Source organism: Hydractinia symbiolongicarpus, chromosome 10 (assembly GCF_029227915.1).
Source record: "Hydractinia symbiolongicarpus strain clone_291-10 chromosome 10, HSymV2.1, whole genome shotgun sequence".
In the NCBI taxonomy this organism is placed as follows: domain Eukaryota; kingdom Metazoa; phylum Cnidaria; class Hydrozoa; order Anthoathecata; family Hydractiniidae; genus Hydractinia; species Hydractinia symbiolongicarpus.
This window is the reverse complement of record NC_079884.1, coordinates 21148453-21166306: the sequence shown is the minus strand read 5'-3', so window position 1 is coordinate 21166306 and position 17854 is coordinate 21148453. Positions and strand designations below refer to the sequence as shown.

Genomic DNA, 17854 nt, shown 5'->3' with positions numbered 1-17854 from the left:
TTTTTGTGGCACTATTTGTGAATCATGTTGTGCAAACTGACAAAACAAAAGGCGCACTGACTTTTTTATTTTACGGCACAGGTTTGGACATTTTATTGCAAGACACGAATTACCAACTGATTATCCGTTCGTTCAATTAGCTTATGAAAGATGTTAAGGACTTGATATCTTTGTGATTAAAAGAAAGAAACCAAAGGATGCTATTTCTCCCAAAATGCTCAAATTGTTTTTTGATAAACACTGCACAAGGATTTCAGATATTCGATTTTTTAGTCACGTGCTTTCTCAATTTTAATAGATTTTTCGGAATCTAAAAACTTTTAGTTGTACGCTTAGAAAATATAGCGTTTAAAGGTTCTTATATAGAAATCACTATCAAAAAGTCAAAGTGCGACAACATACATATAAACGAAAACGTTGTTCATATCAATTTACGTGAATTATTTTTTTTTTGTTTGCCAAGTAGAAATTAAAGCTGACGTCTCGAGCTTTTTAATTCCATGATTGTTTAGCACAAAGAAGGGATTAAAAGTTCTAAAAAACACTTGATATCGGCTACAAATGAACTCGTTAAATATTTATGTAGAACTTAGAGGAATTTAATTTCAGTTATATGAACTTTGGACTGCACGGTTTACGCTCTGGGGGAGGGGGGGGGGACACTGCAGCGTCTTTCCATGATGTAGAAGGAACACGTAATTTTAAAGTTTCTGCGTGTGATGTAGAAAGGCGCATGTGATGTAGAAGGACGCATGTGCTGTAGAAGGTCGACTTGTTGAAAATTGCGAAAGAAAAATACAAAAACAGTTACATAGAACACTCGAGAAAAGAAAGATTAAAGATTATAGCTTATTGATGAATAACATGATATAAACATACCTGCTACTCTCTAGTCTTTGGACTAGAGAGTAGCTGGTATAAGTATTGGTATTGGATTGCTGCCGCCGCGAAATCCAATATCAGGTCCAACCTGTAATATTCGTAATTTATTTTGCTTGAGAGAGGCCGAAAAGAAAATTCGGAAAATGATTACCGGCCAGGCTAGAAGAGACGTTTGTAATGTTAAAAGTTGCGCGTGTGATTTTAATGTTTAATTTTGACGCTTCTGTAAGTGAGCATGAGGTTTCTCTCAAATGCGTGTAACACACCCGAATTGCGTGATACTCGATTTTAATATTTCCCTATTAGATTTACGCTGACGCTACTCTTTTAGTGACATCCACGTCCTATCCTGAAAATTTAGCGTGTTTTGTTGGGGGTGCTTTTGCTTAGAAAGTTTTTTCTGATTTCTATGATAAGAGCTGTAAAACTGCAAAAGGTTAAAAAATTTATATTTAGGGCGCAAATGGGCGTAAAATCTAAAAACTTTTAAGAAGTATTGTGGGCGTAAATAGGTGTTGGTACGTAAGGGCGTGAAAAATTTAAAGGATTTATGGCGTACAAAACCACAATTATAGAACTTCAATGATTAAAAAACAGGAAGTAGCAAAAAAATATTTTAGAAAAATCAAATAAGATAAGATAGTCAACCTCGTCCCCAGGGCTTTTTAGGGTTTATAATATTAGGACGGTTCCAATGAAATCCTAAAAAACCCTGGGGACGAGGTTGATAACATAGTATTTGACAACGACAACAAGTGTAACATATACCTGCTTTCTGACGTATTAGGTTAACAGTTCTGTTATTCGGGAAAGTATGTCAGGTAGGACGTTTACACTACAATTAATCCACGCTAGGATCTCACTTTAGTGAATGCGCCTTCTGTCGTTGGGACATGAGGTGCAAACCCTGAAGATGATGATCTTTCTAAATATAGATATCAATAAAATATCTAGCGGGTTTGCATAATAAAAATATTTTTTCTTTTTTCTATCTACTTGGTGAGAGAACGTTTATTCGTCTTATGCAATTTTCACACGAAGTTGCTTGCACCATGGCAACAAAAGGTTGAAATTATCTTTGTGTGTTTTAGTCTATTTTTATCCAAATACACCTGAATACATTTATAGTTGAGTAACAATAGGTTAACAGAAGAGCAAAACCCTTTTATCGCAAGAAAATATCTTTCATGTTTCTAACTGTTTCATAGAAGCTTTATTTGATTGGTTTGTTTATTTTAGAGATAAACAAGTCACACAGTGCAAAATAGTTTATTGACACATGTTACAGAGAAAACGATTTACTGTTAATACCTGCATTGTGATGTTGTAGAAAGAATATTTTAGCATGGCCTTTCAACCAGCTTCAACTTCGTACAGTTATACGGCATACCCACAAAGAAGTGTTTCAGAGCTAGCGTTAGCACTCTCGCAGGAGGAGTGTACAGGTTAAGAACTTTTATATTTTTAATATTATTATTTTATTCTTTTTATTATTTCTATTTCACTTGTACTTCTAAATATTTCATAAAGTGGCCGACTAATTATCGCATAATATCGAATTCAGATATCTCCAGGAGATTATAGTTGAAAAGTTGTTTGGCATAAAAAAATCTTCATCTGTTTTATCTTTTACGATATTTTTTACTGTATTGGAAGGATTTTAAGTACATGGGCAGTCTAAAAAATAATTTGAATTAAGGTTGCTAATCAGTTATCTTCGATAGCCAAATGTCTTGTGTCTTTGCCTAGAGATAGGCAAAGACACAAGATATTTTCTTAACAATTCTTCTTGGGTAATAAATGCAATCATTCTGGAGCATTGAATACTGAATCTCATGATAACGTGATTGCAAAACCAATTTATTTTTGAGCAATAAAAATTAATCATTTTTCATCTAACCTCGCAGATGAATTTGTTTTTATAATTATCAAGTACTTGAATTAACCTTGACATACTTATCCAATAAAAAAAATTTCCACAAAGATTAAAACAACTTACAGTGCTCACGAGACTTTTAACATGCGAGACGCTCCTCCATGGTGGTCGTATCATGTTATTTTCGTGAATCTCCCTTTGACCGTGTTATTTTTGGCATATTTTGATACAAAACGTAACGTTCAAGTGTGCAGTAGAATAAATACAGCAGATAAATAAGCAAATAAGTAACTGTGAAACAACTACGCGTGTTTGTACTGATGCGTGAGAATTTTTTTTTAAATTTAACCGACATAAAAACAATTTAAATACAAGATCTAGTTACTGTATAATAATCCTTGAAGACATTAAACTGTTATTATTTTATGTGTTGGTTCTACACACCAGTCATGAAATTCTACACAACGTAGCATTTCTTAACTTGTGTCCACATCCGCACGTAGTAAGTAGTTTTTGCACAATTGCGCACAGGTAAAGCACAGTTTTTGCGAGCGCAAATTCATAATGGCGCAAAAACTTGGCGAGACTAAGATAATATTCCCTGTGATCTCACATAACAGACCTCTCTATTTGAGTATTTAGGATTTTTGGAACAGGGTTGCACATTTTGGTCCCGGGGATTATTCATTCTGTTAGGAGAAAAAGATCTTGAAAAAAAGGTTTGATTTAAAACTGCAACTATAAAATGCATCAGTAAGATTAAGTAAAATGTATGTTAAGCGTTGTTAAATTATAGCAGACACTTATAAATTTCAAAATAGCCGCAACTTTAGCATGTCATAGGAGAGAGTCCTGGGAACAAGGTTGAGTCATTTACAACCTTGCTCCTGGTAATGTATTTACGCTTTTTTTAAGAGGATTTTCTCTAGAAGAATTGCAAGGCGCCATAAGGTTTTAGTAAGACAGAGAAGAAAGTGTTTGCATAAGAACTGCGGGATTTAGGGCGAAATTTTTGCCCTTTGAGTTTTTGTGGAAAAAATGTTTGTGGTTCAGAAAATTGTTTCTCTGGTTAGTCTTTATGAATTTTGTGTTATAAAAAAGACCTTTTGTGTTTCGCGACTGACCCAATTTTGGCAGGAGGAAGCTTTTGCGAATTTCCAAAAAAACGGACCAGTTCCTTTAGCAATCCAAAGCCGGTGTTTTATAGAATTTAATCTAGCATGCTGAATTAAGCGTGAAATTTTTCGTTGTTTACCCCGCTAGTAAATTTACTCACCAGTAAATCTCCCGGTGTTTTCTAGAGCTAAAGATTCCCGTGGATTTTCTAGTTATTCAGGCTAGTTTCACGCTTTTTTAAATATAATAATATATTTTTTAAGAATACTCAAGATGAAGTTCTGGATAAAACTATGGATGGCACGCTGTTCGAAATATGTGATTTTCCTTAAGTGCAATAATAATCTATCTGAAACGGTATTATCCTTGTTCTTATAAGCAATAAGAGATTATCAAAACTTTGTGCCCATTTGAAATTTGGGTAGATCATGGCGTTAAAAATGTCTGGTTCATCAACAAGAACCCAATAAAGAGTACGCTTGTTGCAAGACCTATTTAGCTGCGTAGTGTGCATGTCCTACCTTGTGTCGCCTATGGCCTATAGGACTTGGGTTTACTTGAAATTAATGATACTACGTATATGTTGGCGTCGCAAACTAACGTTGCATTTAAAGAATACAATCACCCGATGTGCACAGCTAATAACTAGTCTTCATACCAAGTGTAGCTTAATGACATGCTCAGTGAAGAAAATCCTCTAGCAACTGAAGGTCTTAACATGCCTCAAGAATACGATGCGCAAAGTCTATTCTATCCTTGGCATTTCTTTTTTTTGTTACTGTGTTAGGTATCTTCAAATATTTATTTATCACAAAATGCGTGGAACAGAACTTCCAAGGAAAAATATATTTATAAATGTGCACAAACACAAGCTTGAATAGAAATTTTTAATATAACGGGATAACTTTGAACGTTTGTTTTTTTAATCTTAATTAACTGATGTATAAATTTGTATCCTATTATTGATATAAATGCCTTTTCTCAGGTTTCAGTTGAAGTATTGTTTCCCACAATATCTAGTGTTTTGTCTGTTAAAAGAGTTAGACTGCTTAAACAACAGCACGGTTAAGGTTGAAAGATCTGAGAATGCAAACTGATGTAGAAATCACCCCTAAAAGTCTAGGATAAGAAGTCAATAAATGTCAAGGGTTAACAGGGTTGCTCAAGCAAACGCTCGTGTACATAAAGAAGTAAATAACCGCCCGTGCTCAAATAAGGACCCATGCTTAAATAAACGCCTAAGCCTACTAGGATATTTTACTGCATTTTTTAAAATAGCTCACGCCATTACGAAAAATAGGGTTGTTTTGATGACAGCTTTGAAATTTTAGAAAAAGAGCTCCGGATAATGCAAAATCTATTTCCGAATTAAAAAAATAGCATGACACAAAAACCAGAGAGAGAAAAATGTGTACACCACTTCTTAGTCGACTACTCGTTACAAGTGCTTGGCACTTTACATTCTTCTGCTGTTCCTCTGATGTTAGGGTGTGGATAAGGTTAACTGAGACTGTTCCTTTCATGGAAGGGTATGAGACAGGGGAAGTGGGTGCATTTGCTCTCATGCGGGATAAGGGTGTTTTATGTTCTTTCTCTAATAGTAGGGTTTAAGTTAGGGGGGCTTATGTAATTGCTTTAGTAAAATGGTGTAGGGCAATGATGGTTGATGCAGTTATTTTGATGGTAGGGTGGGAGATAGGGGTGGTTGATGCAGTTCTTTTGATGGTAGGGTGGGAGACAGGGGTGGTTGATGCAGTTCTTTTGATGGTAGGGTGGGAGACAGGGGTTGTTGATGCATTTGTTCTGTTGGTACGGTTTTGGTATGGTTAGGTTATGCAATTGCAGCAAACTGCAATAAATGAGAAACTTCTTTCTGCAAAATTACTAACTTTTTTTTTCTCTTTGTGCAGTGGAAAGTCATTCCGATGTTTACGACTCGTCAGGAGTAGGAGACACACCAGAAAACGCTGGTTTTGATTCCACTCTAGCACCGCGATCTAACCCCACTAATGCAGCAAAGTCTAAAATTCCTGTACAAATAAATTATCGAAAGATATCGGCAGAAGAAAATTCAAGATCTCGAGTGAAACTTCCAAGAAACAAATCCTTCGACAGTACAGCGAAGTTTTTGAAGAAAAACGACGAAACGTCAAGAAGATTTCGGTCTTTTAGTAGCTTGTTACGACAAAATTTCGATGGTAGCAAAGCTCGTAAAGTATCAACGCCAGAAATTCAGCGTCGATCGGTTGATCGAAGGTGCTCGCTAGAATCGCACGAATTAAAGTCTGATCGCTTACAAATGATTTTAGCAAAGCATGCCTCTTCGTACTTACATTTAGAAGACAGCACTGAAGCCATGAGTGTAGCTGATAGCGGCAGCTCTTTGATCGATATTAATGAAAACGCTATATCAACGCCAACTTCAAGATCCCGTAAATTGTCGAATATATTTCGTAAAAAGAGTACTCATAGTAAATCATCAAAAGAAAACGAACATTTGCGCGGGAGAAAGTATGGATGCTCAAATCGAATGAGTTTGGGTGCAAATGACCTAGATGGTGTTATTAGAGAGCGGGATCGTGCACTAGAAGAATGGGGAAAGTCAGCCACAAAATGTGAGGAGCTTATCGAAGAGCTTGAATTTACGTTGTCACAACTAATTATTGTAAGTATTACATTGTATTTCGTTTTGTTAGGTAAATGGTTTTTTTACCCCAATACCCTGCAGCCCTTATGTGAGAACGAAACCTTCCTTACTCGAGAGCTTATAGTTTAGAATTAACAAATTTTTTTTGATATTATGGCTTAACGTGTAATTACATTTTTGCGGATACTAATTTTCAGGAATTTTGAGCAAATTCGCGGAAATAATTGCCTGCCAAATATTCTTTAACATCTCGTTTTACCATTACGAAAACTCAATAATTCGTTAAATTCTTTACCCAGAGCGAGAGCAAACGCAATTTTGTAAAACTTACATTGTTTTCTTAGATTAACTCAGCAAAATCTACGTCATAACTCTATTCTCCTAGCTCATACCAGCATTTCTGTTGCGTCAATTTTTTCTTTTAATTTAGTCAATTAATTTCTGAAATAATTTGCTACTACATCAGTCGCAAAAACATTGGTAAACACACTCTTACGTCAATCAAAAATAAATATCTGTCGGCCTAAAAGGGCCGACGAAGAATTAGGACTAAAATCAGTTTTTGGGTGTTCTGTTCACATTCAGGCTATAATGCTGATTGACATATATGATTTTTTACGTGTGATTGTAAAGAGGACATGAAAGTAAAAAGTAATACTTCTTATCAATGTGTTAAACCTTTTTTTAATCAGCAAAATGTATTCTGTGTAAGGATGCTATATCCACAGGCTGCATAAATGTAGCTACAACTTTTTGCTTTGATTTCAGGAAGAATCCGCCTTTTGCTGGTGGTAACTTTATCTCTTGGTATTGTGTTCCAAGAATAAACCGAATTTAATTTTTGACAAGAAAAAGAAATAGAAAATTCGGAATTACTAACCCACGGTGTTCTTACTCTAGATTCGAAATGATCGCAATGAAAAAACCGAAGAATTAAAAGGTGTTATCATTAACTATGATAATGATTTGGATGATCGAGAAGCAGAACTCGATGATCTTCAAGAAGAGCTAAATGAGACCCGACAACTCTTGGCTGTCGCAAGGACGGAACGAACAGAGGCGTTTGATCAAAGGGACGAGCTACTTCAACAATCATATTTATCTAAACAGGAAGTGGAAACTGTTCGAACAGAACTCAATAATGCACATGAAGAAAATATAAATCTTCGACAAAAATGTACTTCGCTTGAAGAGGAGGTAATTGTATAATTTTTATATATTTTAATAAATAATTTTCATATTTTTTAATACTTTACTTATTAATATAAAAATATAGTGCAGTAAAAAAACTTAGCCAGTAAAAAAATATTAGTTACGTTCGCAAAATTTAGTCACTTTTGAATTTGGATTAAATTTTACGTCATAAGTCATAAACTTTTAACTTTTAACATGTAAATGTTATGGTGAAGATGATCAATGGGGAGTTATACATATTCTCCGGAGTTTTAGGTATCAGGGTTGGGGTTAGGCTATTGTAATTATTCATAACAACCATGCATAATTACCAAATGTAACATAATCCCTGTAACTTATATACAGAAATAAATGAATCTATTTTCTTCTCCATACAACAATCTTAACTAGACACTTATAGCGAAATATGTCCACCGTTCGTATCTTTTATTGAAGTTCTTAATGTAAATGCACTAAAAAAAGGTTTAAAAAAGGCGGTAAAAATATAGACGTTAAAAAAGGTCGATCGGAAATTTAGGTTGGTACAAAATATTTTGTTACTTTTCACCATCTTTTTTTTACAACGCCATATATGTAGAAAAAAATTAAAAATAGCTTTAAAAGTTTGACATGTTTTGTGGTTTTTGCGTTTCTGATCCGAGTTTCAAAAAAACTTCTAATTTAGGGATTTTTAGTATAATATTATTCCCGCAACTCGAGTGGAGAACCAGAGAAAACAAAATCTCTTATGGATGTGGTAACAGACTGGGATTTTAAATAAGAAATACCTTTAAACCAATTCAATTTTTCTCAACTCAAGACCTTTCCTTTCTTATATCATAGATTAGAAATATATTCATATAATAAACGCCGTAGGTTCCTTCGTAGGTTTTGTTACTTAAAAAAGAACGTGATGACGCATTAAGATTATGGAATACAACAGTGGAGGAGAGAAAGAAGCTGCACGATGAACAAATATTACTTACGCAGGCGCGAGATGAATCTTTGCGTAAAACTTTTGGACAGTTAGAAGAAATTAGTGTTTTGAAATCCGAGCGCAACCAACTTTTAAGACACATTGAAAGTATCAAAAGAGGTGTCGGCTACAAAGAAGATAGTAACTTTGGGGAAATAAATGGACACGATTCAGGTTTTAATTCCACAACATCTCCGGATAAAATGGTAATAACCAACTTTATTATGAAAAACGTACGTGAAAATGCATTCTCATGTAATATACCCTGACAAAAACCAATGTGACTATGCCAGGGATTTTCAAGCATCTGTATCGCAATTATCTCCTCCCAAAAACCAATTTTAAAGAACGAAAATATCGCGAGAAACAAGATCACTTCAAGGATTTTTTACGAGATTTAACTTTCGTGATAAGCATAGGTGTTGATTACTTTATGATTTAAGGAGGTCTTGTAAAGTTTAAATTAAAATGCCATCGACGATAGAAGACAACATGAATTAAATCAATTCAAAGAACTAGTTAATGATTAGTACATGATACTTTAAACAATAACAATGAAGTGATAAACAGGAATTTTTTTATCAATAATGAAATTCCGAAAAAATATTTTGAGCGTTTTCCAGCCTTTTCAACCATTTGAACTCTTTCTCTTTCCCTTACAACAAAACAATGCATTATTTGAGCAAACCTATACATGTCTAATCACCCTTCGGGTGAGCCAAAACCAAAAAAATTATGTAGTTTACCATGCTAAACTGAACAATAACTGAATTGATTTTGTTTAGAGTGAAGATGAAACCTCAGCAACAACGATATCAGTTAGCACATCAGAAGATAATGATTTTTTTGATGATTATCAAGAAATAGCGATTTGCATTGATACGGTAAATTACTCAATACCACACGTTTTTCATTCTAAAAATTATGAACACAACGTGTCAATGTTTATAATTTACAACAGTTTGCAGATTTATATACATGCGCACGCATTCTGATAGGTAAAAAAGCAGCACAATATAAGGCAAAGAGGCTGCTGATGGAATTCATTAAACAGATACTGGATATTGTGATTTTTTTCTGAAATGTTTATATATTCGTAGCTTTGTTTCCTTAAACATGGAGTATTGAGCTCGTCCTCTGGCCAAACCCGAAAAGTAAATCAAATTTCAATAGAACATGTCATTATTTTTGTAGTTTGACTCGAGACATGGTTTAAAGTTGGACAACGCCATTGATATACCTCATGTGATGGTGACATTTGTCACATCACAATTGGAGCAAAAGTGGAATATCAAGTAAGCTTTTTCTGTGTTTTTTTTCTCATTTAGCTAGCTAGAATATTCAATTTAAAAATTCCAGACACTTTAACAGAATCAGGGTTTTATGAATTACTAAGCATTTTTTTTTTTGCCAGATGCATTTTCTTTCAATGCATAGCAATGCGAGTCCTTTATGTTAAAGAAATCGTTCCTTAGGCACAAATTTCGTGCCTTTAATCAAAACTTTGCACTATACTTTATCGGTAAAAATAAAGGCAAAAAAATTAGTCGGCAGAAATAAAAAGTCGGCAAAAATATTAGTCACTTGGACAAAATTTAGTCACTTTTTGCCGACTTTTTTTTACCGATAATATGTTTTAAGGACAATTTAGGACGAGTTTAATCATGCTAAGATTTATTGGCTTATGAAACTCTATATTTGTTTTCTAAAACCATCATACGAAAACTTTAGACAAAAGAAAGTTCTAACAAAAGAAACATCTGTGGGACGGTAGAACAAGAAATCAAAATAATTATACTGTTTATGTAGGAAGCACGATCGAATTATCAGTGTTAATGGAGTATCGGTGAGTCGAGCAGATAAGAAGACTGTGGAACGATTGATACGCGATACTGCAGGGAGAACTATATCTTTGGTAAATATTCGACTACACTATCTTTTAATGCTGCAGCTGCCACGATTGATAACACTCGTTTATTAAACGCACAATAAAATAAAGAATGTATTCCTTTTTATCTATTATTGTTAAATGTTAAATTTTTGACCATAATTTCTTTTTTGTGTAGGTCTTGCGACGGGAGAGGCTTGTTCCTGGAGAAAAGAATCAAGCTGATATAGAAATAGGAATAGATAAACAACCTTTAGGTAAAATATCAGTATTCTGCGTGCATCGCAGTTCTGATTATCTCCACTGGACAGTTGCGAAATATTAGTTTTTCACCCGCCCTTTTTAGAAACAAAAGACTTTCTTAATGTTCAAATTACAAATCGTTACATATAGCCACCGATAATTAAAGCAGATTGTTATCTTGTATGCAATTAAAAACTTATTCTATCTAACTTTGTTTCACGTTTTAGAAATGCAGTATTTCGTTGAAATAAGTAATACAAATGAAAACTCAACAATACATGGATTGCGTCGACTGAAGAAGGGAGATCGTATTATGAAAGTAACATTCTATTAACTTTTGTTTATGTTTCTACCACCACGAAATTTCCTGCTTATTTAACTCGCGGCTTTTATTTATTTAAATCTGATGTCTTAAACATAATTTTGACATGTATTTCGCCGCATCTAAATTTTTGTCAATTTTGAAACTTTGAGAAACGCTGCCGTATAAAGACCAATAGGCCTATAGATATGCTGCCAAAATCTCAAAGAATTGGACTATTGATGGTCACGTTCCCAGGAAAGTTGTGGGCTACTGATTATGTGTATTACACTTAGGGGGGGGGGGGGAGAGCTATTGCTTGTGGAAAAAGACAAAACGAGACTGAACATGTAATAAAAGATATTTGTAAGAAAGAAAAAAAGTCTTCTGAATAAAGGCCCAGTGGGTCTAAACTCGGGTATAAACCAATGGTATCTTAAATAGGGTGGGTTTATATCTGGAGGGAATAAGGTATTAATTTCCATATTTTTTGAGCAATCAAAAAATTAAACACCTTATAAAACTAAAATAGTGATTAAAAATTTTTGTATGCTATAGCTGCAAAAATACATATTTTTGTATGCTATAGCTGCAAAAATATGTATTTTTGTATGCTATAGCTGCAAAAATATGTATTTTTGTATGCTATAGCTGCAAAATACATATTTTTGTATGCTATAGCTGCAAAATACATATTATTCTATGCTATAGCTGCAAAAATACATATTTTTGTATGCTATAGCTGCAAAATACATATTTTTGTATGCTATAGCTGCAAAATACATATTTTTGTATGCTATAGCTGCAAAATACATATTTTTGTATGCTATAGCTGCAAAAATACATATTTTTGTATTCTATAGCTGCAAAAATACATATTTTTGTATGCTATAGCTGCAAAATACATATTTTTGTATGCTATAGCTTCAAAATACATATTTTGTATGTTATAGCTGCAAAAATACATATTTTTGTATGCTATAGCTGCAAAAATACATATTTTTGTATGCTATAGCTTCAAAATACATATTATTCTATGCTATAGCTGCAAAAATACATATTTTTGTATGCTATAGCTGCAAAATACATATTTTTGTATGCTATAGCTTCAAAATACATATTTTTGTATGCTATAGCTGCAAAATACATATTTTTCTATGCTATAGCTGCAAAAACACATATTTTTGTATGCTATAGCTGCAAAAATACATAATTTTCTATGCTATAGCTGCAAAAATACATATTTTTCTATGCTATAGCTGCAAAAATACATATTTTTCTATGCTCTAGCTGCAAAAACACATATTTTTGTATGCTATAGCTGCAAAAATACATATTTTTGCATGCTATAGCTGCAAAAATACATATTTTTCTATGCTATAGCTTTAAAACTTTCAGACTTTCTTATTTTTGGACAGAGTTATGACCCAATATTTTATTTCCCGGTATATATGCTTTTAATCAATTTTGCAAATATATTAAAAACGCGTCCTGAAAAATAAAATTATTGAAAAAAAGGAAACTATGCCTAAAACCACCGGTTTGAGTGCTTAGTACAAGGAAACCATTTTGCACATCCATATGAACTGCTTTCGTCAGGGTTTACCCTGATTCTGAAAATTTGGTCTTATGTAATCTCTGGTTTTCTGGTTGACATCTCAGAGATTTTTACATTTGATGTTTTAGACGAAATAAAAATTACAAGAATATAATCCAATTTGCAACATGCCCGAAGTAGTGTATTATTATTTCAGACTAGTTAAGTGCCGTTAAAAAATCCACTTGGGCAGCAGAAACTTGAAAAAGATAATTTATATTAAAGAATATTAAAGAGTCAGTAATGCCCTTTAAATAAAATAATTTTTTTAGGTACTTCTTTAGCGGTTGGGTTTGGCTAGGTTTGGGTAACTCGATCGACTTCCTTTGTTACCCATACGGAAGTCAACGTCAGTTTGTTTCCAACTTATCTGTATAATGCAATGGCCTTGATAATTGTATTATACAGTTTTTAGTTTTTAACGTCAAGTTACTATCTTTTAGATCAACTCACAAGATATCAATGATGTAATGTCTACTATGATAAAAAAGTTGGGTAAGCGAACAAACGGAAAAGCAACTTTACGAATTGTAAGAAAAGGAGGCTTTACTAAAGACGACCTTATTGAGCCTCAAAATGAGGGTGTGTCACCTACAGTTAGTATCCTATTTTTGATTTTTCTATATACTTCTAACGACATGATCTATCATCGAATGTTATTGCAGTATGCATACTTTTTTAACCTTTTAAAAGATAAAATATACAAAATTAACTTTAGAAATCATCTATTCGAGCTTCAATATCATTTAACAATTTTCCACGTCGAAAAAGATCAACAACATATTCTGACTTCTCTGTCGCAAAATCAGTATTTAGCGATGTATCGTCGTTATTTTCAGATGTTTCGGAACCGCAATCTATCACTGAAGATACAAATTATTTTGCTACGCGCTCATATACTGACTCCATGAAAATTCCTGAGATTCAAGTTGAGACCTTGCCTGTTTTAGAACTCAACAACTCTCCACAATCTCGTCCGAAAACCTTACTTGTCAAAAAGTCGCCTCGCTTAAACACTTCATTGTTAAATCATTTAAAACCGTCGAAATCCAGAGTACTTGATGACATCTCTATTCAAAGTTCAGAGTTTTCCCCAAATTTAAAACCAAGTCCAAGACATAGCCGACGATCAAGTCCAGGTTTAAGACGCTCAGTTTCAACAATAGAGCGCAAAACAGAGCGTCCTGTGTTAACATATTCGAATGATGATTTCAGTACACTGCAATTACCACGTTCAAACTCTAGTGATCTTAGTCTAGCTGCCGCAAGTGAGACGCCTTTTACTAATGTACCTGGGTATGCCACGCTACCAAGAAGATACAAAAGAAGAATAAATACTGAAGATACAAAGTAATAATCGTCGTTTTAGGTTTATATAGTAACAGTGTTTATCAAGTTAAATATAAGAGGAAGCACATATATATATTTTTGATATTATTCTTAGACAAACAACCCGCGTCATTCGAATGGAGAAGCATGCTACTGATATTATAGGAATCACCATTACTGGTGGAAACAAAGTTGGAATCTTTGTAAAAGAACTGGCACCAGATAGTGTGGCCGAACTGTCGGGGTTAAAAGTTGGCGATAGAATCTTGCATGTACGCAGCAGGTTATTTCTGACGTATGCTTAGCAGATCTTTTTTAGGAGAGCTTTCACACTATTTTACTAACAGATTTGTAGGAAACTCTGCCAGGCTTTCGGATCTTCGGGTATGAACTTTAACTTAATTCTTCTGTTTTAGCTTAACTCTTCAGATTTAACAAAAGCAACCTTAGACTTCGCTACTAGATCTTTACTTAACCACCGTTCGTGTATACAACTACGAGTAGAGGTTGCCTTTTATGAAAGTATGTTATTTTTTTATTTCGGTGGTGCCTTTAAAGAAAAGAAAATACCTCTACATCCATGTTGCGAGTGCAGTGACAACCTTTGTTTAGTTACTTCCCCTAATTTTATTCTTCGTTTAATTTTCAGATGCTTTTTTTTAGATTTCGATACTCTGTTAGAACAGAAGCCGTATGAATCTATTTACGTAAGGTTGGTTGCAATTTTTATTTTTGCACCCACGCTTCGTACTCGCTGCCACTTAACAGCGTCACCAAAAAAATTATCTAAAGGTATAATCAAATCCAAAAAATTCTTCTGTCACTATACAGCAGGATTTTTCCGTCTGGTTCTTTTTGTTCAAGGAACAAAATACCGCATACAAGGTGGTGCAAGAAAAGAATTAAAAGTATACAGCTTTTCGAAAATTCGTCTCGTTTCTTGAGCAGTCTAAAACTGAACGTTTAATTTTTAAACATCAACTACCGGATTGTGTCTTGCATAAAATTTTAACAAATCACTAAGAGAAACTATTAGAAACACGGTGCAACAATATGTAAATGCAAAAGTAATCACATTTTGTATCTTTTTGGCTGACTAAACCTAAGTAGAAAAAAATATGGTTTTTGTAACGTTCTTCTAGATGTTTGCAACAATACACTGCTGTTAACAGTGACGAAATAAGTTTTGAAATCGGCGATATATTTCATATCACAGATACTCTACATAACTTTGATATTGAAACACTTACTTGGAGTTGGTATGGGACAAGAACAGTCAAGAAGACATTAGTAAATGTTGAAGGAGTCCTGCCAAGAATTGAAACGTAAGATTTTCTGATCTTTTATCACTAATTTCCCCTCTCAGTATTTTACTACGTAGGATATATCTTATTATTGAAGTTTGCTAGCTTCTTTATCATTCTTATCTTTTAGCATTCCCTCATTGTTTTCTTAAGTACTTTATGTCCTTGCAGCATTTCGTAACAATATGTCCACGATTGCACAATCAAAGAAGAACGACCTCTACATCATTCGGATCTTACCACAGACTTTATCAGATAATCATGTCGCAGTACTTGAATTAGAGTTGTTCATCCAGTCCCAGTGCAAAACTCGAAAAAGTTACCCCCTTTGACTGTGGTCTTCCTGATCTGCCTTTCACACTACTCCACAAACAATCATTTACGCTATTTCCGTATGCTTAACTTGCCGGAGCTATTATTTACATTTAAAATCGTAAACGGTGCAAATTTATACGGACAACAGCATAGTACTATATTTTCAATTCCCAGGAGCGCCATTATGTGGACACTGCCATGTCAAACCAGAATGTTGGAAAGTCCAACATGACTGTTTATCTGCCCTACGCGTTTGCAAAAACGAAATTGTTTCAGCTCACTGGCTGCCGAATCACAAAAGATCTGTGCATAGGGTTGTAGTTTTGTAGTTTTTATGAATGAGTTATGTAATCTTGACTTTAGGTATATAGAAGAACCCAAATCTCCTACACCGCTAGACACTGATAATGACATCATCATGGACGATCGCAGAAAGAAGAGACTTCTAAAATTTAACAAATCTGCAAATGACTTGAAAAAATGGTTTGGAAAAAAGCCAAGCTTTATCACGAAGAAAAGAAAATCTCAATCACGAGGAAGAGAAAGAACCTTTTCATTTAATGGTAAGTGTGATCTTCCTCCAGGGCGTGATAAGTAAAAGTGTGTGTCATTGAACCTCGTTCTCGGGGCATCTTGTATCTTGTCTAAGATACAGTTCAGGTTGTGTTTCATTTGGAAATTAAGAGTTGCACGATTGGAAGAAGGATGTGCGCTGACAATATTTGTAAAACACCAGACCATTTTACGCAATTGGTTCCTACTGATACCTACAACAGACTGTATCAAATATTTTATTTAGACAGTTTTTTGCCTGACATATAAAAATCTCTTTTTATTTCTAGACCTTCGAAGAAATGTGTTTTATGAAATTCTTCTGGAAGAACCTGTATTCTGTTGATATATGACAGATTTAATATTTTATAATCCTAGCAACTCGTGAAAGAAATATACGAGTACATATTTGCATAGTTATAGTAAAAAGAATGTACGATATAGAATTTTTTTGAAACAAGAATTATAATACCGATAGTCTGGTGACTATCGGTATTATAATAGAATAGTAATTATAGTAATAATAGTAATTATAATAGAAAACTCAAGCCAAAACCCTTGCCTTATTCGGGCGTATTAAATTTCGTGCAGTAGTAACATGAAAGAATTTGGCTCTTTTTTTCGTGAAGTTTCAATTTTCTCACAAATAACAAGGAAAAAATGTTAGAATGTATTGTTTTAGGCAAGATTGTGGATGCATTCAAAATAATTCTGTTTTTGTTTTTTTTGCAAATCGTGAAAAAAGTCAGGAAAAAAGCAATCAGTTGTGCTTTTTGAAAATGAATATTTTCGCGCAAAACATTTTACGCGTAAGTTCTGTACAAAATTTTGCGTAATGATGCGAAAAGGTTAGCAACGAATTAGAAGGTTTAAATAGGTATACGCGGTTAATAAACTGTCGATAACTGGTTACTAATAAAATACTGGGGGTAAGATAAAGAAAAAGTATAAAATATCATGACCTTGCTTCGCACCTGTGGTATGCCATGAAGAGTGAACCAAGGACGATATCAGTGACCATATTGATGATTTTAAGGAAAGAAAGAAAGCCAGTAAAACCAGTTGAACTGTTTCTTAACGACAAAACCTTGCTAGCCAAAGGTGCAGAGTTTCTAAATATTTAATTACTGAAACAATCAACATCTTTCACAAGAAATCCATGCCATAGTACGGAGGTAGTACGTAATAAAACGCCCTCTTCCTCAGAAACAAAAATATGTTATCAAATATATGCTTTTCTTAACAAAACAAATTTAATAACTACGGGATGTTAAATCTCCATCCGGCTGTGAACGGTTGGACACAAGGAAATGGGCCAACCTCGATCCCAGGACTTTTTTCTGTTTTTAATATAAGGGACGGCGTTTTAAAAAAGAGAAAAAGAGCCCGAGCGTCGAGGTTGATCCAGAGCATCAGTGGCATGTAGGCTAAAAAATGGGATTTTAACCAGGGATATTATTGGTTGTGAAAGATTTCAAGGTTTTATTTTTCCAAAAATGGCAAACTTAATAATTAATAAATTAAAAGTTCAATAAATAGAAATAAAAAGGATGTGGTTTGTGCTGCGCATGCGCCCGAGCAGTAGTTCGAAAATATTACAATATGGTTACTAATAATTGTAACATAGACGGTAACAATATACAATAAATTAGACG

General features: G+C 33.9%; 1 protein-coding gene across 1 annotated transcript; it reads left to right on the top strand.

Moving 5' to 3' along the window:
* The first annotated feature begins 2190 nt into the window (after positions 1–2190).
* Positions 2191–16676, top strand: LOC130662781 (uncharacterized). The gene is made up of 17 exons (XM_057461712.1): positions 2191–2327; positions 5785–6539; positions 7422–7718; positions 8583–8876; positions 9456–9554; positions 9865–9965; positions 10480–10585; positions 10737–10815; positions 11029–11120; positions 13143–13295; positions 13418–14049; positions 14144–14300; positions 14445–14550; positions 14692–14740; positions 15171–15353; positions 16011–16210; positions 16490–16676. Exons 1-17 carry the CDS (start codon positions 2228–2230, stop codon positions 16543–16545), a joined length of 3459 nt encoding a protein of 1152 aa, XP_057317695.1. The 5' UTR covers positions 2191–2227; the 3' UTR covers positions 16546–16676.
* The last annotated feature ends 1178 nt before the right edge of the window (positions 16677–17854 follow it).